General features: G+C 36.5%; 1 protein-coding gene across 1 annotated transcript in view; it reads right to left on the reverse strand.

Moving 5' to 3' along the window:
* Positions 1-270: 270 nt before the first annotated feature.
* ANXA10 (annexin A10) overlaps positions 271-27,927 on the reverse strand; it is a 100,275-nt gene continuing 72,618 nt past the window's right edge. The window contains exons 6-12 of the mRNA XM_058720945.1: positions 26,923-27,002; positions 10,163-10,216; positions 9,974-10,067; positions 9,229-9,324; positions 6,846-6,904; positions 3,054-3,176; positions 271-600 (exon numbers count right to left, since the gene is read on the reverse strand). Of these exons, the coding sequence (XP_058576928.1) occupies positions 532-600; positions 3,054-3,176; positions 6,846-6,904; positions 9,229-9,324; positions 9,974-10,067; positions 10,163-10,216; positions 26,923-27,002 (575 nt within the window). The 3' untranslated portion in view covers positions 271-531. The remainder of the gene's footprint in view (positions 601-3,053; positions 3,177-6,845; positions 6,905-9,228; positions 9,325-9,973; positions 10,068-10,162; positions 10,217-26,922; positions 27,003-27,927) is intronic.

Genomic DNA, 27,927 nt, shown 5'->3' on the forward strand with positions numbered 1-27,927 from the left:
GCATACACCCAATTTACATCCAAGTCTCTTATGTATCTAAGCCTGACAAACATCTATCGGGTTGCATTTTGCTGTTTCATATCTTCATTTTCTTTTACATAAAGGCAGCTTTAGATGTTTACTCTGGGTTTATTGCATTTGTACAGAAGTCTTGAAAATTTCTCTGAGGGGGATGGCCACACACTGTGTTTTCTTTTCCCTAAGAATGCTAAAGGACATTTGTAAGCAGACTCTTGCTCTAGGGAATTGAAAGTTCACATTTAAATAAAATATATTTCAACGAAAAAAATTTTTATTATTCCATTATACACAATTTAATAAATCGCTGATTTGGATAATAAGTACAAATCTAGCCTCCTATACTTTTATCAATAGATTCTTCTTTGGCTCAGAATGATTTTAAAGATAGCAGAGAAAATATGATTCTACAGTTTTGCTACAATGCTTCTAACAATACAAATTTATCACAAACTCTGTATTTTGACAAGTCTGTAGAGAGGAGTGTGCAGTCCTGCAAATCCATCTCTTGATTTAGTAATCTTCAGCATCACCAGCACAGATGGCGAGCAGAGCTTTCTCATAATGCCCTGAAGCAAAGTTCTGAAAACAAACAAACAAACAACGTATTTGAAAGAAAACGTCTTAGTATTTCTAAAAAAGAAGCATCAGTCCTCTGAACTATAGTCAGAAAGATCCATGGGCCATTAGTGTTTCCAAAATTGTTGTCTTTTTTCATCTAAAGATTTAATATGTCCTGAGAACTATTCCCAGTGGAAGTTATCGAAAAATAATACCATGGTTATAGGCAATAGAACAGGGTTTCTATAAAGTTGATTTAACCCTGATGTGTATTTATAAAAAGAATAACTTACAGTAGAATTAAATCTCCTCAACTTTAGGAAGCGGTGTCCTAATATTATTGTTATAAATCAGTTTAGAGTCTTGGAGGGTAAACTGGCAATATGTTTCCAAAGACTTAAAAATGTTTATACTCATTAATGCAGTAATTCCACTTGAAGAAATATATTCTAAGGAAATAATGATTAATTATTGATGAACACAAAAATTTACATTCAAAAATATAGACAACTTTATGTATGATAGTGAAAAAGTAAAAAGCAATATTTAATAATGTGGGGTAGTTTATGTATTTTATAACTTATACAGTGGGATACCATAATTCAATGAAAGTATTCCTTTATGTAGTAAAGCATATTAATGTTTACATATATTTTTAAAAAGACAGAACCTACAACATTTCATTACTGGTTATCTGTGGTAGAGAATAAGGCAATTTTTATCTTCTTTTTATGGTCTTCTATAGTTTCTAAGTGTTTCAAAACAATAATAGCAATAAATGGAATCATAAAAACTAAGTTAAAAATCAACTATCATATTAACATTCTCTCACACAAAGTCATGTAATAATAATTCACTGCTTTAAGTGCACGTAGTAGTGTTACATTAATTATATGTAAATAACAGTAGACTTTTTTTTTTTTTTTTAATTTTTTTTTCAACGTTTTTTATTTATTTTTGGGACAGAGAGAGACAGAGCATGAACGGGGGAGGGGCAGAGAGAGAGGGAGACACAGAATCGGAAACAGGCTCCAGGCTCCGAGCCATCAGCCCAGAGCCTGACGTGGGGCTCGAACTCACGGACCGCGAGATCGTGACCTGGCTGAAGTCGGACGCTTAACCGACTGCGCCACCCAGGCGCCCCAATAACAGTAGACTTTGAGGTGGCTGTGGCTAATTGCAGTAGTTTATTTGTTTAGAAAATGTATTAGGACAGGCAGTTCTCAAAGTTTAGGATATTGAAGGTAGGGGCAAGGAGAGTTTTATCAGAACCAAGGAATAAAATTCCTCTTAACTGTTGCATCAAGTCCTCCATTTGGAAACCAATTTGGCCACAAAAGGCCTAGAGGGCCATCTGGGTTTTTGTGGTCCTTTGGTCCTTGGGCTGTTATGTTGCTTCTGGATCACTCTTTTAATAAACTAAAAAGCTATTTTATGCAACTGAACATTTCAGTGTAAAACAATTTGTATAAGTAACAACATCTAGCTGTGTGCAAAGCAGAAGTGAAGATATATGCTCAGGGCCCTGTGCCTGGTTTAATGCTCTCCTGGTGCCATCCTCAAATTCTTTATAAGTTTTTGAAAGAGGAGTCAGATACTTGAATTGTAGATTGGGTGCCCCAAATTACCTATCTAGAGCCCTATATAGTCTAATAATTCTTTGCTAGGTTTTATCAAAATCCAGACTAAAGTTTAGACATATCAGAATGAAGAAATGGACTTGTTCGCTTCTGAATCATTGCTGCTTTGCCCCTTAAGGGGTAAAGAGACGGGTGTGTACACAAAGAATTTTATGTTACTATCAATGTTAAATTCCTCCAAATTACCAGTTTATTGGATTGGACTGTCCGCCTTGCCTTCTATAACAATATGGGAAGAGAGCTGAATTGACCTAAGAAACCTCTTCACAATTAGTGTGGTCTTTTTGTAAAATGTATTTTTCCTGATACTGATCATGCTTCAAAACTTAACTGATAAAGCACAATTACACAAGTAGGGATGAATATTTTACATGACTCTATCAACAATTTTTGTTCAAAACACATCAAAGAGAAATAAATTCTGTTACTGAGGTAAAAGGATTTTCTCATTCAGCACCTGTCGGTGCACTAAAGGCTGTCTGATGTACAAAAGTAGATTATCTTTGTTAGAATAGTTAAATTTTTATTTTATTATTATTTTTTTAAATATTTATTTATTTTTTAGAGAGAAGTGCAAGTGGGGGAAGGGGCAGAAAGAGAGGGAGACACAAGATCTAAAGCAGGCTCTGTGCTGATGGCAGAGAGCCCTATGTAGGGCTCGAACTCCGGAACCATGAGATCATGACCTGGGCTGAAATCAGACACTTAACCAACTGATCCACCCATGTGCCTTATTAAATTTTTAGATTCTAACGAAGTTGTTTATATTAAAGCTCTTATTTCAGTTTCAAAAGGGACAAAATATGGGTCAAAATAAATCATGTGTAGATTTACCTTAATGTCATGAAATAGGGATTTTCCGTATCTCTCTTTGTATCGTTTCCTGATGGTCATCAGGTCTATTTCACTTCTGGCAATTAGAATCCTGATTACGGTTTTATTATGGAAACCAAAGTCCTAAAAGATAGAGAAAAGGAGGGAAAAAATTAGAAAATGGTAAAAGTTAATCTGTCTAATATAGACTCATCCTCTTTTCTGTGACTATTTATTCCTCCTGTGATCCTCGAACACTGGCATTGCGATCTGGGAAGTGCCTGAGTCATACTCCCAGTGTCCTCTGTGACTTCTCCCTCTCTCTTACTGTGTGCATACCGTGAAGCAGTCTACGTATTTGACTTCTTTCATTTGCTTTACTAATTTATTTTGTTGAAGTATACTTGACATACTATTGCCTATAGGTTCCAGATGTACATCATAGTGATTCAGTATTTTATACATTACAAGATGATCCCCCAAATCTAATTTTTTACCATACAGTTTTTTGCCATATAGTTATTACAATATTACTGACTATATTCCCTATACTGTGTGTTACATCACCATGATTTATTTATCTTATAACTGGAAGTTTGTGTCTCTTAATCCTCTTCAGCTATTTTGCCTATTCCCCCACCCCTCTCCTTCTGTGACCAAGTTTGTTTCCTGTACCTGTCTGTTTCTGTTTTGTTTATTCATTTGTCTTGTTTTTTAGATTCTACACATAAATGAAATAATATGGTATTTGTATTTCTCTGTCTGACTTATTTAGCATAATACCCTCTAGGTCCACCCATGTTGTTGCAAATGGCAAGATTTCATTCTTTTTTATGGCTGAGTAATATTCCAGTGTGTGTGTGTGTGTGTGTGTGTGTGTGTGTGTGTGACACATTCTTTATTGATGGACACATAGGTTGTTTCTTGGCTATTGTACATAATATTACAATGAACATAGGGGTGCATATATCTCTTCAAATTGGTGTTTTTGTTTGCTTTTGAATAAATACTAAGAAATGGAATCGCTAGATTGTATAGTAGTTCTATTTTTAATTTTTTGAGGAAACTCCGTACTATTTTCCACATTGGCCACACCAATATACATTCCTACCAACAGCATGTGAGGATTCTCTTTTCTTTACATCCTTGCCAATCACTTGTTATTTTTTGTCTTTTGACAGGTGTGAGGTGATATCTCCTTGTGATTTTGATTTGCATTTCCCTAATGATTAGTAATACTGAGCATCTTTTCATGTGCCTGGTGGCCATCTGTATGTTGCTTCCAGTGGGACTGCTGGAGCTGGTGTGTGGGTGAGAGGCCCAAGGCATGCTGGGCAGCTCTAGCAGGCTGGGTAGAGCACCTGCACCCTGTTCATGTCTCTGTTGTCAAGGTGGAGGGGGAAGATGAAACCTGGTGCTCGTTCACACCTCTGACCCTGGAGAAAGTTCCAGCAGTTCCTTGCCTATTTGGTGACTACTTTAAGGTTAATGAATGAATTTCCTTTACTTATAGTCTAGTTGCCCTTTAAACTGCTGTTTCTTCACTGTGCCGAGGGCAGGTCAGTCTGTGCATGGGCCCCTCAGTGATTTCCCTTCCTACTAAGGTCTTCGTGTCAGGATTATTATGTTTCCAACTCTCCCATCTTTCTCTATGTTGTGAGAAACATTATCGTTTGTTGTGCAGAAGCTGTTCAGCTTTCAGTTCTTCAAGAGGAACTGCTCTCTGTGTGGGTGTAGATTTGGTGTGTTGGTGGGAGGAGGTGAGTTCAGGGTCTTCCTACATCACCATCTTGGGACCCCTTTCTATTTTGCTTCTTAAATGCCTTGTGATTTCTATTTCCATTGCCACTCCCTTGATGCTGGCCCTTATCATTTCACCCTGATTCTGCAATAGTTCCTTTCTTTAACAGCCAACTTTTACAGTCTCCCTCACACTGCATTATGAAATGCAAATCTGATCATGTACTCTTTCTAGGTAAAAATTCTTCTAGGCCAGGGAGGCAGGTGGGTTTTGAATTCTGTTAGATGAACATTGGTATGTCTGAATAAGACAGCAGTTGCATCTTTATTTTATAGTCTATTATTAAAAATCGTAAAAATAAAAATTCCAGATATTTGAAATATTTGCCGAATTTAACTCAAATACTGAAAAATACAAAAATCAACTTCTGTATACTAGCTCCAGAAGGAATATTGCTTGACAAACCAATTTCGATCTGTCCTTTCAAATGGAGTAATGGGGACATCCAGTGGCCAGTGAGCATAATTTTTTTGAGCATAATAAAATTTTTAATGTCTGAATGTTTTGGGAATAGGCCTGCCGAACAAATTTTCATAATTTGATGTGATTCAATTAAGTGATTTTACCCAAGTTTCCATATTTCAGTTGTATATCATTCATTAGAGTGTACTGGAGAAAAATCTCTGTAAATGTTCTTTGATTAACAGTAGTATAAACAGCTTTGGCCAATATTTTACATTCGAGGTTATCATATATCAACAACTCAATTATTCGAATATACAATCTTCTTCTTTACCTCCAAACCAGTTGTGAATACACATATCTTTATTTTTGCATTGAAAGACACACAGAAGGAATAGGATTTTTATTCATTATGAGAATAAGTAGCCCTCTTCTTGGGCAAATTTGGAATCAGAGTAATTGTGCTTCTTTTCCCATGGTCATTCACAAGTGAAACAAGGACACTATTGAAATTGTTCAATAGCATTGCCCGATACATTATTTAATTTTTTAAAAATCAAATAAACTTTTTCTGCTTGGAAATAGAATAAAATAGGGGAAGGACGTGAACATTAATCTTCCTTCTGTGTTCTGAGGATACATAGGTTCTTGTACGTAAATAAAAAATACTCTTTACACAAGATATATAATAGAAATATTCTTGAATATCATATTATCCCAACATGCTAGCTACTTTTAATGAACTGGTCTGTAAAAATTACTTTGGTGATAAAACACTATTAAAATTGTTGTATACTGACTTAAAAAATAATTTTCACTGAATTTTTGAAGCCATGATATATATGCAATGATTCGTATCAGAACTTTTCTTTTTAAAAATATGGGTCACACACGTTATGAATAAAGTGTGCATTGTCTCATGCATTTAAGTGTTTGTTTCTTTAAAAACAAATGCACCAGGGGCGGCTGGGTGGCGCAGTCGGTTAAGCGTCCGACTTCAGCCAGGTCACGATCTCGCGGTCCGTGAGTTCGAGCCCCGCGTCAGGCTCTGGGCTGACGGTTCAGAGCCTGGAGCCTGTTTCCGATTCTGTGTCTCCCTCTCTCTCTGCCCCTCCCCTGTTCATGCTCTGTCTCTCTCTGTCCCAAAAATAAATAAAAAACGTTGAAAAAAAAATAAATAAAAACAAATGCACCAAAAGATGTGTGATTGACTATCACACTAAACTATGAAAACCATTCTCATTTAATTATAAAATAGATTTAGAGTTTATTATTGTCTAGCCATCTCTTTTTAAGTGTTTTTTAAGATAGCACTTTATGTTTAAAAATAATTACTAACATTATTTTGTGTTTTGTTAAAACACTGAATTCTATTTTTGAACCTGTATGCAAATATATTCATTTCAAACAAGAAATGCTCAAGTGAAAAAATGTATTATACACCAGAATGAGACCCACCAAAGAAATAATGCTCTGCTTTCTATACAAATTGAGTTACCTGAGAAGTATGACTCCTTGGGGCCTATCTCCCCCATGTGCTTTAGTTAGTGATTTGAGAAGGTAAACATGGTTCCTGGAGAAATTTAAAAAAATACGTGGGTCATACTTACATGGATTGCATTATATAGCCTATAAGCAAAGTAGGATGGTTTGTCTCGAACACATAGAACTAGAAAAAATCAGAGAGAAAAAAAGAAAGTTTGAGAGTGACAATATGTATTTTCTTCAGAATTTGGGAAACAATGAGAATACTTCTTTTTTTTTCTGTTAAAATCCTGGAAGAGTGATACTTTTTGAATTCTCTGTGGGATCCCTCATTGTACATTGCAGTAAAATTTCCACATTTAGAATACTGGTAAAACCATAACACATAGAAAAATATAAACCAACAATATTATAATGATTCATTCAGATTTTCATTTAGTCTATCTCTACCTCTTGGAGATCTGTAGTTCCTTTGCATAGCCTAGAGAAGAAAAATGTGTGCTCTTTATTTGAAGATTAAATAGATCGCTATTACAGATTTTTATTATTGTATAATTCAATGTGCAGTTGGCTCATTTTCCCAAACACTATTTTTTTAAATGTTTATTTATTTGTTTTGAGAGAGAGAGAGAGAGAGAGAGAGACAGAGGAGAGAGTGAGCAAGGGAGGGGCAGAGAGAGAGGGAGAGAGAGAATTCCAAGCAGGCTCTGCATTGTTAGCACAGAGCCTGATGCAGGGTTCAATCTCACGACCTTGAGATCATGATCTGCACTGAAATCAAGAGTGGGATGCTGAACCAACTGAGCTACCCAGGTGCCCCTTCCCAAACACTATTTTTAATCCTTGGTAGACCTGTGAGTAGGCCTGAAGTCTCTTAAAGAAAAACTGGATGGGCCATAAGGGACCTATACCAGTGTTAGGAGTCATCTAATCAAAGCATTATGGTGTTAGAACTACCAAGAGCCTAGTGAACAATTGTCCTTGATAGAAGTCAGGTGATGATCATTGACAGTCAATAATGTCTATTTGAATAAGTGAATAAATTAATGAATAAGTAGCGTATGTGAGGCTTTAACTTTTAGGCAAAATAAGATAATCACAACAGTGTTTTCTCTATAATTCAAACGCTAATTTTAGGTTGTGAGACCATGCCTTCATCTTTTACCTTTATTTATAACTGTGAACCTCCTAGCACTCCCGAGTCACTGCTAGAATGTGGGCACTTTAAAGACAGGGGCTTTTGTTGTGGCTTTTGTTATTTCACTGTTGCATTTGCAGTGCCTAAATCAATGGCCAGAATGGTAGATAACTCAGTAAATGTTTGTTGAATAAATGAATGAATCAGTTACATTGTTTTCTGGTATTTCTCATGTCCAGTATTTCTTCTCACTCATTGCTGTGTTTGTGGTGTGGTCTACAGTGGAAAAAGAGCTATCCTGAAACTCAGATGACATGAAGTCCTAGTCATAACTTTGTTGCTCATTAGTTGGCAGACTTTGAGACCATACTAATGTCCTTGGGCCTTGTTTGTTCCATGAATTGTAATAATAAAGACGGTAATTAAATTATGTTGAGACTTAGCCAAAATAAAAGCACCCTATCCCCAGAAACACATACAAATATTCATATATTGTATACTATTTCAAGGATTTCATAGAACCCACCAAATCTTTTCATGGAACCCTAGCTTCAAACTCCTTTCCAAGCTAAGCTATACACATTCTGTTACCTATCATCTTCAATGCCCATGAATATCTGTGCCGTTCTAGGAATGGAAAATCAGACTGTCCATTTATTCAACAAATACAAGTGATTACTTGATGTGTTCTTTATGAGGATATTTTACAAACACCCTCCATTTGTAGGTCCTGCAATGTGTGTTGTCAAGTCACAGCACAGCACAAGGTACAACATGGGTAATTTAATAGTAGTTGTTAGGAACAGCTACTACTGTTTACCTCTCTGTGGGAAGATATCTTTTCTTTGGAAAGAGCTGGAGGTATGTCTCTCTCACAATAGCCTGCAGAAGTCACTACTAAGCAACAACTTGGTAAATCTTTTTTTTTTTTTATGGTAGAACTTACCCCTAAAGGCAAAATATTAGAGACCGTGACAAAAAATTATTTTCCTCTTGGAAAAAAGAAAGCCATATTGCTAGGATTTATCTGCTCCTTAAAAAGGGAATGGAAGTCAGTAATGAATTGAAAGGTGTGAGATCCCAATTACCTGAGAGAATATCTGAGAATTCGGTGTTTCCTAGTATGAAAGTTGAACCAGTTACTAGGGAAGGGTATTAGTTCATTAAGTTATCAACTTGCCATGTTAGTGCATTGCGTCAATAGCTAATGTACCTTTCCTGTATAGAATTAACATCCTTACGAAATAATTAAATTCAGGGGAAAGTGACTCAATGAAGAGCATATTCATGCATCTTTAATTCAATCAGAGCTAATTAGCATTTATTCTGGGATAAAAGGTCTGCTGTACACCAAATAAATTATTACTTACCAATTGCAACTAGCAACTCTTGGAAGTATCCATCATAACATTCATTAATGGCATCTACTAGGTCTTGCCCAGAAATATTTTGAAATTCCTGGAAAACTTCAACAAATTGATAAAATTCAAAGGAGAGTTTATACATATTATAAATTTACAACATACATATTGATTAGATTGCTATAAATAGTGAAAGTAAATAAAATATAAAGGTGCAGGTTGAGTGGGAGTAGGCTGTCTTTTACAAATTTTCAGAGTGTTTTATACAAGTAGAAACAAATTAATAAATAAAAGGAACAGAAAGGTATAGAAGTCAAATAAAGTGCCAGCTAATATTAATGCACCTTTAAGACCCATATGGCAGCTTTGCATAGATCATGACATTAATAATAATCTCCTTGACTTGTAATGGACTAAACTATGTTCACTATAGTCTCTTCAGGACAACACATAAAATGCCTAATAGGAAATAGCTAATATATTTGAGTAAATTCTCCATCAAAAACAGAGATTATTTTAAAAGATTCAGTACTTAAAGATTATATAATTCAGTTATTAGAAAAAATAAAATTATAAGAGAACTTAATTCCTTAGTAATGTCATTAGATGAGACAGATCTGTATAAACATAATTCAAAATAAGCACTTTTGTCATAGCTATGTGAAACATTTCCCTTTTCTTTCTGCCAGTTAACAACTTGCTTTTTATTACACAGTCAGTTAAGTAGCTGAAAAGGAACTTGATTAACAATTACCCAGCCATAGTTGTTGATAACTTTTGTTGCACAGGATCATTTGCAGCATGGTTTTGTGTTCCCCTGTCTTCTGTTGACAGGCTTCCCACAGGACCTGAAACATCATACAGCTAGGAAATAGCACCACAACCACCTCAGACATTTTAACAAAGGTTTTCCATAGTCATTTTGAGATCTGGTTCTAGTTACCATTGCATCCTGAGCAGCCATTGCAGGATCTGTGTATCCTTCTTCTCTGTTTCCCTGCAAAATAAGCACAGGTTTTCCTTTGTAAATTTTCTTAATTAACGGTCCATATAGGATTATTAGGACAAAAATCTTTGATAATTCCCGAGAAAATTCTATCATTATTTGGAGTCTACATTTGTTGAACGCTCTATGAAATATCGGTCTTTTTTTTAAAAAAATGTGGCGTTTTTAAATGTTTATTTATTTATTTTGAGGAGGGGTAGAGAGAGAGGGAGAGAAAATCCCAAGCAGGCTCCACACTGTCAGCACAGAGACCTACACAGGGCTCCATCTCATGAACCATGAGACCATGACCTGAGCTGAAATCAAGAGTTGGATGCTTAACTGACTGAGCCACTCAGGCACCCCTAAAAATGTAGGTTTCATTTTGTCTTTGCACTGGTGGTAATCTTTAAAAGATGTTAAAATGCTTTTCACTCTTCCAGCTCTCTGTGCAGAGTCTTCTTCCCATCAAACTGGGCATCCAAGGTCTGGCAGTGGGCAGTACAGGTGGATTTAACATTATTAGAGTGAAAGAATGAGTGAATATTCAGTCTCTGACCTGTAAAATAGGATATATATGACAATAAAATAATCATTAAATCCAAATTTTGTGTAGTAAGAATGTTTTGCAAATTTGTTTCATGCCCAGCACTACCACCCCTTTATGACCAAGGCGATTGAAGAGATGTCCATCACAAACAGGCAGGAAAGATGCCTAGCCAGTGCAGCAGCCTCTGGTCCCCAAGAATTATGATGGAAAGAAGGGAGAAAGAATTAGGAGAGATATGTTATGAGACAGTTCATTTAACCTTTCCCTTGGTTTGAGATCTGGAGGGAAGGCTTTCTTTTTCTTTTTCTTTTTTTTTTTAATTAAAAAAATTTTTTTCAACTATGCTGAGAGAACAGTGAAAATAGGGTGGCTTTTGCTCCTATCTTCTGTTTGAATTTTGGAAATGGCCACATTGTAATGAACTCAGGGATATAACAAGATGGGGCAGAGGAAAATCGAAATACGACTCTCTTGAATTAATATCAATCCCTAAATAGGATTAATGGACTACTTATCTGCTCCTGATGGAGAAAATTTCTCATCTGGATCAAATTTCTTACCTGTTCTTGATGGAGGAACTTGTATGCTAGTTGAGAACCTGGCTGGGGAGGCTGACAGATACAGTTGTTTTATAACCATGGCAGAGACAGATTGTTCTAGTAGCCAAGAGCTGTAAGGTGGACTATAGTGGTGGATTGTGTGGGACCTAGAATTTAGGGGGATTATTCAGCTCCAGTGAGAACAAAGGTGAGGCTAAACCATCATAGAAGGTTACTTGGCTCTGATCAAACTGAGACAGAAAAAGGATCATAAATTGACCAGCTGCATGGTTTGGCAGCTAATGTTGAGAAATGCTCGTATCCTGGACATCTACATCTCATAGGCTACATGTCCAAAGTTGCCCGGAACCACCATTCCATAGCCAAGATGAGCAAGGATGGAGGAAGTATCTTCATGATCTGAGGACACTATCACTCTCATAAAGATATCTCTTAAGGGGCGCCTGGGTGGCTCAGTCGGTTAAGCGTCCGACTTCGGCTCAGGTCACAATCTCACGTTCCGTGAGTTCGAGCCCCGCGTTGGGCTCTGGGCTGATGGCTCAGATCCTGGAGCCTGCTTCCGGTTCTGTGTCTCCCTCTCTCTCTGCCCCTCCCCCGTTCATGCTCTGTCTCTCTCTGTCTCAAAATAAATAAATGTAAAAAAAAAAAATTAAGGGGCGCCTGGGTGGCGCAGTCGGTTAAGCGTCCGACTTCAGCCAGGTCACGATCTCGCGGTCCGTGAGTTCGAGCCCCGCGTCGGGCTCTGGGCTGATGGCTCGGAGCCTGGAGCCTGTTTCCGATTCTGTGTCTCCCTCTCTCTCTGCCCCTCCCCCGTTCATGCTCTGTCTCTCTCTGTCCCAAAAATAAATAAAAACGTTGAAAAAAAAAAATTTAAAAAAAAAAAAAAATTAAAAAAAAAAAAGATATCTCTTAAAACACACACACATGCTTCTCCACCAAATGCTCTCTTGGTGAGAAGGAGAAGGGATGGCCAGAAATCTGACAGTTGAGTATTTAACTTAATAACTGTGTAAATAATATTGAACATGGACTCACATTAACTGTTCAAAGTATTGTATGGATTAAATTTACTATGTTAATATAATTAAATATTAGGTTTCCTTGCTAACCAAAAGCTGGAGGTATATGAGAAAGATCAATTTATTCGTAAATAAATACACTATACACTTTAGTGAGTCAATGTGTAACCCTGGAAAATTTAATATGTTTTATCACAACTTAGAAATTGTATCAACTAGAATTATCCAGCTAAGGAAAAGTTGATACAAACTTATCATACACATTTCTTCTGCCTCATTTCATTTGCCTAAAATATTAGGTGACTAAGACCGCATATGTGTAACTCTTACTTAAAAAATCTGTGTATTATTATTATTATTATTATTTATTTATTTATTTTTTTTAGAGAAAGAATGCAAGCAGGGGACAGGGGTAGAGGGAGAGAGAGAGAATTTTGGGATCCATTCTGGGGCTTGATCCCATGACCCTGGGATCATGACCTGAGCCCGAGTCACCCAAGCACCCCAAAAATCTGTGTATTTTTGTAAGCAAGTGTGTACATATGGGCAAGGAATATAAGACAACGCTTGAGTGTGAACATAATTTTATTAAGTGGTAGAATTATGGGAGTTATTTTGCCTTCATATTGCAGAAGTTTTAAGGTGCAGGGATGTTGGGGTTGTATAGTTTTGTCTCTTATCTTAAAGATAAAAAATAAATAGGCTTACAGGTACTAAATGAATTCCTCAAGGTCTTATTATTAAGAAAAATGTGATTATTTGATTTCAATGCCATTTCTGGCCTGAGATTTGGTTACTATACTCTTCCCTTAGCCGAAAGAACTCATTATTTTTAGATAATATCCTCTGGCCAGTCTCTTATGGCTTTAATTTACCCAAGCAGTAAATGACTGAAAGCAATAAATGTGCTATATCTTCTATGAACATATGTTGTTTCTTTAACAATATAAACTTATCATGGCAATTCATAGTCCTCATCTTATATGACCTATCAGTAGGATTTGATGCACTTACTCTCTCTCCTTGCTATGCTTTCATCACTGGACTTGCAGGATCCTGCCCTCTCTTTTTCCTTCTGTTCTATTTCATTGGTTACTCCTTCTCAATTTTACATATTAATCCCCTTTTACTTTTCAGTCTCTTAATACTGGAAAGTTGTAGTACACAGTTTTTGGTCTTTGTCTGTGTCTATAATCCTTCCCTTGTTAATCTTAACCATTCATGTGGTTTGTATGCTATCTGCTTTGTAGTGATACCCAATTTTACATCTCTAGCTCAGATCTATCACCCAAATGTCAGATGCATATATTCTAAATGCCAAGTGAACATCTTCACTTGGTTTTCTAATATACATATTAGACTCAACATGTTCAAATCTATCTTCTGGTCTCCCTCTAACTCAAAGACCTCTTACATCCACGAGATCTTCCACATCTCATTTTATAAAACTCCATAATTCCTCTTGCTAAGACTAAAAAACTGAGCAATATTTTATTCCTTCTTTTTTTATATAAAGTTTATTTATTTTTGAGAGAGAGAAAGAGAGAGAGAGAACACACAAGTGGGGGAGGCAGAGAGAGAGGGAGACACAGAGTCTGAATCAGGCTCCAGGCTCTGAGCTGTCATGCTGAGCCTGACATAGGGCTCAAACCCACAAACTCTGAGATCATGACCTGTGCTAAAGTTGGATGCTTAACCAACTGAGCCACCGAGGCACCCCTTATTCTTTCTGTTTTACTTTTAAATCCTCTACCCAATTCCTGAGGAAGTAATATGGACACTACCTTCAAAACACATGCAGAATCTGGGCACTTTTCATCACTGCCAGTGTTCTCCTATGAGTCCAAGTTAACATTATATCTTGACTTTGTTGATCATACAGTATCCTTACAGGCTTGTTTCTATCCTGTCTTCCTACTTTTTTTTCTCAACACAGCATCTAGTGTGAATATTTTAAAGCATAAGATCATAATATTCCTTTTCTCAAAACCCAGAAATGATTTACCTTTCCCCATTTCATTCAGAGCAAAAGCCAAAGTCCTTAGAGTGGCTACAGGTTTGACCTAATTTCATCACCTGTTACTTGTCTGACATTACCTACCACTACTATAGTACATTCCTTTGCTTGCTCAGATAGCACCAGCTGGCTCCTTGCTATTCTTTACAACCATCAGCCATTCCCTTGCCTTAGAACTTTTCTCTAACTTTTTCCCTTTGCCTGTATTGCCCTATTATAGCCATTCATTTTCTAACTCATTCTTTTCAAATGTTTGCTCATATCTCATCTTCTCGAGGACATTTACCCTGACCAACCTATATAATATTGCAGCCTACCTACTATGCCCAGCCCAACAGTTTCTATCCCCATTATCCTACTCTGTCATATCTTTCATCACTTTCTAACATTCTATATAATGTACCTGTTCATTATGTTCACTAGATTTCTCTTTAATTGTTCCTATTCCCCCACTACAATGTAAGCTTTTTAAGGACTGATGTGGTCTTTGTGTCTATTGTTCATTGACAATTCCCAATTGTTTAGAACCATGCTTGGCACATTGTAGGTACTTGACAAATGCTAACTGAATCAATACTAAATGAGTGGAGGAAAGATAAAGAAGTAGCTTTTAGATAGCACAATTCAAAGATCAGTTATATTACTATAGCTTTGTAATATAACTTGAAGTCTGGAATTGTGATATCTCCACTTTTATTTTTCTTTTTCAAGATTGCTTTGACTATTCGGGGTCTTTCGTGGTTGCATACAAATTTTAGGATTATTTATTCTAGCTTTGTGGAAAAGCTGTTGGTATTTTAATAGGTATTGAATTAAATCTGTAGACTGCTTTGGGTTGTATAGACATTTTAACAACATTTGTTCTTCCAACCCATAAGCATGCAACGTCTTTCCATTTGTTTGTGTCATCTTCAATTTCATCAATGTATTATACTTTTCAGAGTATAGGTCTTTCACCTCTTTGGTTAAATTTATTCCTAAGTGTTTTATTATTTTTGGTGTAGTTGTAAATAAGATTATTTTCTTAATTTCTCTTTCTGATGCTTCATTGTTAGTTGTGTGGAAATGCAACAGATTTCTGTAGATCAGTGGAACAGAATAGAAAGCCCAGAAATAAACCCACAATTGTATTATAATATATCTAAAATATATTATTATAAATATATATTCCTGAGAAAATGGAAAGAAAAGCAAAACTAAAATATTGGGACTACATCAAAATAAAAAGCTTCTGCACAGCAAAGGAAATAACCACCACAACTAAAAGATCACCTACTGAATGGGAGAAGATATTTGCAAATGATATATCCAATAAATGGTTAGTATCCAAAATATGTAAAGAACTTAAACAACTCAACACCAAAAAACACAAATAACCAAATTAAAAAATGGGCAGAAGACCTGCACAGACATTTCTCCAAAGAACAAATCCTGTTAGCCAATAGACAAATGAAAAGATGCTCACCATCACTGATCATCAGGGAAATACAAATCAAAACCACAATGAGATATCACCTCACACCAGTCAGAATGATTAAATTGAACAACACAAGAAACAACCAGTGTTGGTCAGGATGTGGAGAAAAAGGAAACCTTGTGCACTGTTTTTGGGAGTGCAAACGGGTGCAGCAACTGTGGAAGACATAGTGGTTCCTCAAAAATTTAAAAATAGGGCTACCCTATGATCCAGTAATCACATTACTGACAATTTACCCAAAGAATATGAAGACACTAATTCAAAGGGATATATGCACCCCTATGTTTACTGCAGCATTATCTACAATAGCCAAGATACAGAAGCAGCCCAAGTGTCCATCAATAGGTGAATGGATCCTGAAGGTGCAGTATATATATAATAGAATATTATCTAGGCATAAAAAAGAATGATATCTTACCATTTGCAACAACATGGATGGATCTAGGGAGTATTATGCTAAGAGAAATAAGCCAGTCAGAGAAAAACAAATACCATTATGATTTCACTCATATGTGGAATTTAAGAGACAAAACAAATGAACAAAAAGAAAATAAAGAGACAAACCAAAAAACAGTTACCAGAAGGTATGTTGGGGTAATGGGTGAATTAGGTGAAGGGATTATGAGGATACATATCTTGATGAGCACTGAGTCAACATATGAAATTGTTGAATCACCATATTGTACAGGTGAAGCTAGCATAACACTGTGTGTTAGCTACACTGGAATTAAAATAAAGAATAAAAAAAGATCAGTTAGAAGATGTAGGAAGACTTTCCAGACCACTGAAGTGTTCTTAGTGATTTCCAATCAAACTATATAGCTAAGTAAACACCTACGCTTACAAAGTTTGTGGTAAATATTTAAGAATTTTCTGCAGTTATGGGTATATGAAATATTTTTTGAAACATAAGATTTTTGACATTAAACTTGAAATGGTGCTTGTCTGTTTACTTCTTCGTGCCGTTAATTACCCAAAGCACTTTAAACAGACTGGTAGATTTAAAAAAATGTGAATAAAGTAAGTTTGTGATTTAGTTTTTTCCACCAAGGCAGAGTCAAGCTGATTTCATCATGTAAAAAGCCTAAGACAGCAGCATGGTGTGTGTAATTGATGGAAATGTCAAAGAAATGGCATCAGTGAGTATAGAATTTGGGTTAGGGGCAAAGTAAAACTGTGAAAAGAAGAAATTAAGGGACTTAAAATCTAGCTGAAAATATTTGGACAAGGTAATTTGAATACAGATGATCACTGAAAACTCTGGCAATACATCCCCTGTGGTCGGTCTCACTGTACCAGTTTGAGAAACCATTGTAAGGAAAATCCAGACAGCCAAGCATCCAATTGGGTAGTTTCCATTCTTTCTGTGAAAACATTTATCATCTCCAGTGTGATTTGCACATGCTGATTAATTAATCTCCAAGTGATTATTTTTTTTAAATTATTTGACAGATAATTAGATCTCCTGTAAATCTAGTTTAATAAAAGCATGCACGAAGTGTTGAAAGTCCATTTAATGATTGGCATTCGTTTTCAACAAGATGTTCTGGCTGAGTTGTTTCCTTATTAGAAATATCCCTTTTGGAAAATACTTTAAAGATTAAGTAAAAAATCTCTCCCAGGAAATATGACAATAATTTTCAACACTTTCATTTCATGAATACCTTAAGGCTCCTATGCTCCAATTCCCTCAATCTCTATTAATTCACAAAAAGAGGTGTGCTTAATTTTCATGATGTTAAAAAGATGAAAGCCATGGACAGTCTTTAGTTTGATTCTGAAAATAAAAATGTAGAGGGAAGTAGTGGTTGTAATTTCAACAATTGAAGAATTTTAAAGTACATGTATTGGGAGGGAGTTAAAAGAAGAATGGGTTCACATTCCTTAAATTACAAAGTAAATCTCTCTAATCTGAATCTCAAGAAGGTTAAATAATAAATATAAGGACATAGAACTGATTTATGACAGAGCCAAGTGGAAAAGAAATATGGAGTGTTGCACAGAGTATATCTATCTATCTATCTATCTATCATCTATCTATCGCCTATCATCTACCTATCATCTGTCTGTCATTTATATATACACCGAGAAAGGGAGATTGAGAAAGAGAAAGAGAAAGACAGAGACAGACCGACCAACAGACACACACACACACACACACACACACACACACACACACAGAGTGAGAGAGAGAATAATGGTCCTGACTACAGGGTGAAAGATATTTGTTTACACTGAAACAGCCGTCAGTTATCTGGTCGAAACTCACCAGCTCTAAATTGCACAACTCTTTAGGAAGAAATTCCATTTCTTTTTTGTAAAATGTCTGGACAAATTCTCTCTGAAGTGGTGTACATCCCAGATAATGGTCAGAAGTGATAAACTTTTTCAGTTCCCTAATTCACTTTTTATCCTTTCCCAACCTTCTACATTACTGATCCAAATGCTAAATCAGAAGCTCCCGACTGAACAGCCACTGATGTAGAAGTCAGGAGTCAATGGAAAATCTTCAAAGTATTTAAAAATCTAAGAGAAATTATATATTTTATTAAACAGTGTGAATTGCCATGAGACTTCTGGCCTTCAAAAAGGCTATTATTAAAGAAGATTGTACTAAGATATATCTTTACGTTTATTACTTCCATTTTCTATGTAATGTAATGTAAGTAATTTTTATGAAATCCATATTATTTTATACCTATAAAGTGTGTTTTACATTTTAAGAGAAATACACTGTGAAACCTTATAAGTATATAATCTTTAAGTAAACTAATTTTCCTTGGCTTATAAAATTTAAGTCTCTATTCACCCTCATTTTTTTGATATTGTCTATTGGAAGGAAAACTACTACACAGAAAAGCTATTTCAAAGTTAAACACACACACATAATTTCATGTTTGAACTCTGGAAAATGAAATTAGGAAGTAATACTTTATACTATAAAGTCATAATCCAAATTAGGTAAAATCCCATGGTGACATAAATCAGTGTGTTGTTTTAAAATATGTGTGTCTATGTAGATAATATTATTATACATACAAGTACACATATATACTTTATCAATAATAAAGCATTATTGTTTAATTTCAGGAAAAAGGAAGTGTGATTATGAATAAGATTGATTGCCCTATTACAATGAGAAAACACTGTTCACTGACTTTTTCCTCCATGACTTATTTTCTGTCATGCTAAATTTTCAGAATGGTGTGTTTTATTTTTTCCTGGAATATAAGAATCTTTGCTTTAAAAAAATATACACTGCAATCTTGATTATGAGATGTCGGTACTTTTAAGTGGCTTACAGTTCAACCACTGAAGAGGTACAGAAATTTTAAGAGGTCATTTGCATATCGGTCATTGACATTTTGTCAAATAGAAGTAGAACTGGAGTGGAGTCAGATGGGGTTGGAGTTAGGAGAAATTAGATTTAAACAAGGCGGGGATCGTGCACTTAGTCCTATTTCCATATTGGCCTTCTCATTCAGTATATGTGTAATGGTAATCTCTCTGAGCCGCAGTTTGCTCATCCCTGCAAGGAGGGGTTATAGCCATTGATTGGGTTCCCTGGAAAGCTGACTCTGAGATGGAGATCATCACATCGTGCTTATTATGGAGTGTGCTTGGGAGCAACATTCATGGAAGGGAGAAGAAAGAAGCAGGATTCAGCAGCAGAAGCTCGACTGTGATATAGCTCTAATGGAATGCAAAGTTATCCTAATAAAATACATTTGTTTCTTACTAGAGAATGTATATTTTTCTTTAACAAGGTTTTAAAAATTTTTTTAATGTTTTTTATTTATTTTTGAGAGAGACAGAGAGAGGGAGATTGGCAGGTGAGAGGAAGGGAGAGAGAGAGAGAGGGAGACATAGAATCTGAAGCAGGTTCCAGGCTCCAGGCTGTCAGTGCAGAGCCCAATGTGGGGCTCAAACTCAGAGACTGTGAGATCATGACCTGACCCGCAGTTGGACACTTAACCTACTGAACTCCCTAGGCACCCAAAGAATGTATATTTTTCTTTAATAAATTGAAATAAATTTCTATTTGGATGTTAAGAAAATAAACACTTGTTTGATATTAAGATGGAACTCATCGGTTTACAATGGAACTCTTGGCTTTCCTCTATTAGGGGCAATGGCTATGCCAATATGAATTTCTGACTGGAAACTGTTGTTTTAATTTATATTTTGCAGCCTCACTAGTTGAAAGTTTAAACTGTTTTTTTTTTTAACATTTATTTATTTTTGAGAGACAGAGTATGAGCAGGGGAGGGCAGAGAGAGAGGGACACACAGAATCCTAAGCAGGCTCCAGGCTCTGAGCTGTCAGCACAGAGCCTGACATGGGGCTTGAACCCACAGACTGTGAGATCATGACCTGAGCTGAAGTCAGATGCTTAACCGACTGAGCCACCCAGGTGCCCCTCATTAGTTGAAAATTTAAAAAAATAATGATCCTTTTAAACTGAGAGAATGTTTTGTTTTGTTCTGTTTTTGTTCTTTAGGTGTTTAGTTTTTATTTAAATTCCAGTTAAGACACAGTGTAACATTAGCTTTAGGTGCAAAACACAATGATTTATTTATTTTTTAATTTTTTTTAATGTTTATTTATTTTTGAGGCAGAGAGAGACAGAGCATGAATGGGGGAGGTGTCAGAGAGAGAGGGAGACACAGAATCTGAAGCAGGCTCCAGGCTCTGAGCTGTCAGCACAGAGCCCGATGCGGGGCTCGAACCCACGAACCATGAGATCATGACCTGAGCCGAAGTCGGACGCCCAACCGACTGAGCCACCCAGGTGCCCCAAAACACAACGATTTAATACCTCCATTTGACACCCGTGGTCATCACAAGTGCCCTCCTTAATCCCCATCACCTATCCAACCCATCCCTCCACCCACCTCCCCTCTGGTAACTGTCAGGCAAACCAAGTTACAGACTTAAAAAAAATTTTTTTTTAAGTTTGTTTGTTTGTTTATTTATTTATTTTTGAGAGAGAGACAGAGAGAGTGAAGGGGGAGGGGCAGAGAAAGAGAGGGAGAGAGAGAACCTCAAGCAGGCTCCACACCGTCAGCATGGAGCCTGAGGTGGGGCTCAAACTCACAAACCATGCGATCATGTCCTGAGGCAAACGAAGAGTCAGATGCTTAACTGACTGAGACACCCACGCGCCCCAAGTTACAGACTCTTAACTACAGAGAGAATGTTTTAATTAAAATTAGTCTTATGACATTTAAGAGTTAGGAAATATTCAATTGACATGCTGTCAACAGAGATCATTTTTTAAATTAATCATTATTATTAACACTTTTCCCCATAACAACTTCAACCTCTCTCACAGGTTAAAATAAGTTTATTTCTTCAACAGTTTACACAGAAGTATATAGCTGAACTATGAAAAGACAAACTATCACTATCCATTGATGTTATAATCCTAGAGATCTGAACCTCAAACCAGGACTTGATTAACTGAGGTTGGTGATACGGGCAGTTTTATGACTGTGCAGCAAAACCATGCAAATCCAAATCACACCAAAGGAAAACCAAATACAATGAAGCAAATTTGTGACTTTATCTTTAAAAATTGAAAATTTTAATTTAATTGAAAAGTCAGTGGATATGACTGGTACATACCACCTTTCTCATGTGAACAGTTTGAAGAAATCCAATCAGTCCAAAACAGCCATCTCTCCTCAATTCGGGAGAGTTAATATCTGGCTTCCTCAGCAGTGTTTTCCTTCAGATTTTTTTATTCCTAATTCAAAACTGATAGTAACTTGGACACACACAACCACATAAAAGGACAAAAAAGAATTAAAATCCACGTTGCCTGGCAATGACTGGATAGTTAGTGTTCCTATCTAGTACTTTTATTCATTCTTTAATCCAATCATATAAAATGTGTGTGAAGCACAATATGAAGGTTTTAAACACAGTAAACACATATTAGGGGAAACTACACCTCCTGTGTTTGATTGGATCTGTTAACCCACCCCAAATAAGGAAGACAGCAAAAGGACATAATAAGAAAGGAAGGAAAATGAAGTAATTTAAATTTGTACACTGCTATTGATATTTTAGAGGAAAAAGTTATTATTAATAGTCATTTCCTCACTTTAACTATTTTTGCATACAGACTAGTTCTAGACAGGGTAGAGATAATTCTTAATGCTTATCTTGGGTGATGTAATACAATACTTTAATTTCAGAAACAGAGACAAAGCTGTCCATTTTTTTTTTTTTTTAAATTTTTTTTTTTTCAACGTTTTTTTTTTTATTTATTTTTGAGACAGAGAGAGACAGAGCATGAACGGGGGAGGGGCAGAGAGAGAGGGAGACACAGAATCGGAAACAGGCTCCAGGCTCCGAGCCATCAGCCCAGAGCCTGACGCGGGGCTCGAACTCACGGACCGCGAGATCGTGACCTGGCTGAAGTCGGACGCTTAACCGACTGCGCCACCCAGGCGCCCCAAAGCTGTCCATTTTTTAAAAAACAAAGCTTTGTAGAAGTAAAAAAAAATAGAAATCTCTGTAAGGTAAATATTTGAATTTGTAATTTTTGGGGAAAAAAAGTCAGCATATGACTATGGGTCTATTTTCCTGAAGAGCTGGGGGAATACTCTGTCTTTTTTTCCTAACCTGAAGTTTCCTTGTTTCCTTTTATTTTTTTAAACTTAGCTGGGACATCAAGAATTCTAACTGCTTTCTCTGTTGGAAGATGGCCATAAGACAATCTGAATAATAAAAGAGAGGGATTGTTGATAGCTTTTTCTTGCCTAAATACATGTCCCTTGCCTCCTGCTGGGTTTTCTCATGGTTTCTTGTCTCACTTCAGCGTATATTCAGGGTACATCTGATTGATTTGATCAGTACAAACTCAATGAGAATGGAATTAAGAAATTAAAGAGATGATAAGAAGGGGAAACTAGTTTTTATTCTTAATAAGTTAGATTCTCTTAAGTCACAGGCGAGGCTCTCACTATGTTTCTTTCCACTTGTTGTGGTAAATTAGCATGACACGTGCAACTTAATTTTTTCCTACTTACATGGAGATGATAATAGATAAAGTCTTCCCAGTCATCTCTCATTCTGCCAGAAATTTCCCTGTGGCTCTCTATTGCTTACAGGAACCTCGTCAACCTGGCAATGCCGGCCAGCAATTTAATCAGACAATTTTTCCTATTTAGCAGGAGTCCTTCGAGTGAGCCAGCATGCTCAAGCAAGACGTTTCTACTTACCCTGAACCACCTCCTTCCTCTTCCCCAGGTGTGCAAATGATGTTCCTTTCCTAGAATTCTCATAGACCTATTGTATATTAAGCCTCATTTTTTACTGCAGCAAGCATTGAACTTTATTCACTCAGACTTTTAAAAGAATTTGTTCTTTGTAGCATTTATTTCCAAAAAGTCTGACTTGCTTTTTATGTACCATATACCAAGCCTAGTTCTAAAACTGTAAACTGTAAACTCATGATTGGGAAACTACTGGGAAAGGCAGATATGCAAACACATCTCACATTATGTGGTAACACTGAATAAAAATACATAAGACAGGCTTAGAGGAGAGCAATTCCTGTGAAGTAGAAGAAGACTTTGAAGGGTATGTTCAATCAGAGGCCTGATGGGAAACGGTTATTCCCACACTAGTTTTCACACCAGCGTTTTTGAAATTTGCTTTGTTGGAAAACAATCAAGCAATCAATCAATGAAACACAGGTAAATGTTGGACAATATTTTTTAACACACACATGCTTTATGTATGCCAAAAACAAAAGAGAAGGAATAAAAGATTAAAATAGAGCTGGGTTTTTGTTTTTCTCATATGAATTAATTACACATGTTAAGATTAGTTATACAGAAATTAAAAATACAGCTAATATGTTCAGATTAACATTGCATAATATGTATATAGTGTGATGAACGTCATCATTCTACGAATTAGATTAGAAGTAGGGCCAAGAAACTTTCACACAGTGATCTTTCAAAAGATCACTTAAAATGGTGATATGTCCAGGGGCGCCTGGGTGGCGCAGTCGGTTGAGCGTCCGACTTCAGCCAGGTCACGATCTCGCGGTCCGTGAGTTCGAGCCCCGCGTCAGGCTCTGGGCTGACGGCTCGGAGCCTGGAGCCTGTTTCCGATTCTGTGTCTCCCTCTCTGCCCCTCCCCCGTTCATGCTCTGTCTCTCTCTCTGTCCCAAAAATAAATAAAAAACGTTGAAAAAAAAAATTTAATAAAAAAAAATGGTGATATGTCCAAAAAAGCTTGGATAAAAATGTAAAGACATTTACTTTTAAAGTACTTATAAGAAATAATGCAGAACATTTTTATTTGTTTTTTTTTGTTTATATATTGCTCTCCTTTTGAAAATTCTTTGTGCCCAATATAGTCATCCTCATAGACTTCCTGCTTATTGCCAAGTATATCTTCATCCTTCCATCTTCTGTTGCTCACTGGCCTGTCTTGGTTTCAGTTTTCAAGTCTCATTTTCACACTGATAGGTGATCACCAAACTTATTTCATCTTCTTTGAGGACAAAAAAACAGACTATAAGGGGAATTAGCTGATGGAGGTCTAGCCAATGAAATGTGAGCAAAAGTGATAGATATCACAGTGAGGTCCATAAAAGTTCCCATGAACAATCCTCCACCCTCTTTCTGCTTCTGTAGATTGTGGATTGGAATGATGAAATTAGAAGCAAGATGTGAAGATGGATTAGCCACTAGATGGAAAAAGAATAAGCCTCTGAATCACTTTTTGGAGGAGAGCTGTAAGCTGATCAAGAGAGCCCATTCTGGTCTTCATGTGAGTTTGATAACTGTCATTTACTGTATGCTTTTGGCCATGTATTACAAGAAAGAGATGAGCTCAGCAAATAATTGCCTGGTTTGCAAGCTGAAATAAAAGAGGTAGAGAGAAAGTCCAGATATTTGGTGTCCCTAACAGTTAAAAGGGGGAACCACTGATTCCAAGCAGTGTAAGCTGGGACCTGAAGAAGATTTGAAAAGCAAACACCTGTTAAGACTCAGCCCTGCAGCATGTATCTGACTAAATATGTTATCTGAGAGGACTTCCAAGGAACTGGCTTTTAGTTGTGAAAAACAAGAGGCATGGTCAGGGAGAGTGCAAGGATGCAAAGAAATAGGTCTAGGAAAGAAGTTCTGGTATGGCTAAGTGGTATACAGTATTCACTGGAATCAATTACATTAGACTTCTTCCAAGTTTCTTAGAGATTTACATTTCCCAAAACATCGTAAATCCAGATTAAAGAAAAGTGTGCTACTCAAGCTGCAAACAAACTGTTAGATGTCTACATTTGCCAAAACTGAGCTGTGAAAGAGATATAAGCCTCACGGAGGATATACTCCACAGCACCACTTCAGATAAACCTGAACAGGACAAAGGGCAAGGAAGAACATCTCAGAGTTTGGCAATAGTGGCCATAAAATGTTGAGGCTAAAAAAATTTCCAGGAACTCAAAGAAGCAATTGAAACCAGAGTGGCTCAGAGAAAAGGAAGAAAGGACATTCCATGGTCCATCCCATATTTTCATCTGATGATTCTGACTCCCCTCCTGAGTGTGTGGGGCCTTGGACTCCTGAAGGACCTCAGGCAGCATTCTTACCCTACTCTTCTCCCTCTTGGGTCTTTCTCCATCTTTCTACATATCATTCTTCCACCTTTATTCCCTAGAAGGGCTATCATTTATTCTTTTATCATTAAAGACAATGGAATTTTTTCTTAATTTTACATCCCCATGTAAAAAAGCCTATCTACCTACAGTTCTTGGTGAAATTTTATGCTAGCCACTGACTACTCAGTTATGTTCTTGACATAAAGAGAGAAGTTTCGGGATTTTAGAAATGCTTGCTTCATTACACACACACACACACACACACACACACACACACACACACATACACACACACTCATATGACGTAAAACCAAGCCAAAATACTGGTTCCTAAGACACTTTTTCCAGTTTGGACATCTAGGTCTTCTTTTGTTAGTAAAGAACTGAATATTGATTCTCTTTACATTCCTGAGTGCCTTTGCTGAATTGGATGACAGATTATATAAGACAAAGGTTAATTATATCTAAAAATATTATTATTGTTACAATGCTAATGTGTGGGATGTTTTTAAGAAATATTAATTGGATAGAAATAATACCATTTAGTCAGTAGATAAAAATAAAATGTGTCAAATTTTAATTTGAAGCTGTATTCCTTTGTGTTCATGTATAATACCACGGAATTTTCTGAGGTAGAGCTGAGGATCAGATGCTGGCATGTGTGAGTCTATAGAAATCAATTCAAATTCTGGATTTCTACTTATTAGCTCTTTAGACAGAGAGCTAGAACCTAGTAGGTTTTGTTTGACATCTTTTATTTATAAAATGCTTATAAGAATATTTATATTACAGTATTTTGTAGTTATTAAGTGAGAAACATGCTACTACTAGGCTATACTAGGACCTCAGAAGTTAGTATGCACCCAACCTGTTTAGTAGCTTTAAAAAAATAGAAATAGGGGCGCCTGGGTGGCTCGGTCGGTTAAGCGTCCGACTTTGGCTCAGGTCACTATCTCGCGGTCCGTGAGTTCGAGCCCCGCATCGGGCCCCTGTGCTGACAGCTCAGAGCCTGGAGCCTGTTTCAGATTCTGTGTCTCCCTCTCTCTGTGACCCTCCCCCGTTCATGCTCTGTCTCTCTCTGTCTCAAAAATAAATAAACGTTAAAAAAAATTTTTTTTTTAAAATAAAAAAATAGAAATAGAATTATAATTTCTCATTAGAATTATAATTGTAACTGTAATATTTTAAATCTTTTAACTACCTTATAAGGTATAATTACTTATGTATATTTCTATAATCATAACATCTTATATGTAGTAGATTTTTTTGAGACTAGAAATGGTATATTATTCATATTTGTTTATTTCTATATCCAAATCAAGTTTCTATTATAGTGGTTGGAATTTAGCTGGCATTAAGTAAACATTATTATACAGAATTTACTGTTAAACTGGAGTTTTCTATTTTTTGAAAAGGAAACATATATATTTTTTAATAATGCAAAATGGTGTGAATTTTTGAATTTCATACCTGGACCAGGTTCATGAGAGTATCCCTGAAGTGTCCTGAGGTCTCTGAGTAAATGTCCTCTTGAAGGTTGCTGTTGTATTCTGGGGAAAAAAACTTCCATGTTAATGGTATGATTTATTATAGAACCGCATAACAATGTGCTTTGTATAAGTTAATGCTATTGCCCCAGTTGTGGTCGGAAAGCACAGGAAATACAGTCGATCTGTTGACATCTCTTTGTCTTGAAGCCAATCTTCTAAACAGTTCTCCAAAGAAATGTGGTAACTAACAGTAGCATAGGCACAGGTCTGTTTTCTTAAAAAAATGATTATCTTTATTCCAAAATTGAAAAACACCATTGAAAGTCATTTCACATTCTCTAATTCTCAAAATTTGCTCTTATGCATTCTATTTCCATAAACTGCTACCCAGCCCAGCACTTTCCCCAGGTGCTCTGTCTCGTTTTAATATGTAAAAAAATGTTTATTTATTTTTGAGAGAGTACAAGTGGGGGAGGAGGAGGGGCAGGCAGAGAGAGTGGGATAGAGATAATCCCAAGGAGGCTCCATACTGTCAGCTCAGAGCCCCAACGCAGGGCTCCAACTCATGAATCTAGAGCTCACCTGGTGAGATCATGAACTGAGCTGAAATCAAGAATCATATGCTTTGGTTAAGCTTCCGACTTTGGCTCAGGTCATGATGTCACAGCTTGTGGGTTCAAGTCCCATGTTGGGCTCTGTTCCAACTGCTTGGAGCCTGGAGCCTGCTTCCGATTCTGTGTCTCCCTCCCTCTCTGCCCCTCCCCTGCGCATGTTCTGTCTTTTTCTCTCTCTCTCTCAAAAATAAATAAGCATTAAAAAATTAAAAAGAATTGGACGCTTAACCAACTGAGCTACGCAAATGCCCCTCATTTTAGTATTTTAAGTGAAGGTTCTTACTTCATTCCCACTGGGAAATACCCCTTGTTTTTGTTCAAATGCAACAGAGCTGACTGTCTAGAATATTTTCTTGATATTCAATGTGAGG

This window comes from Neofelis nebulosa, chromosome 3 (assembly GCF_028018385.1).
Source record: "Neofelis nebulosa isolate mNeoNeb1 chromosome 3, mNeoNeb1.pri, whole genome shotgun sequence".
Lineage (NCBI taxonomy): Eukaryota > Metazoa > Chordata > Mammalia > Carnivora > Felidae > Neofelis > Neofelis nebulosa.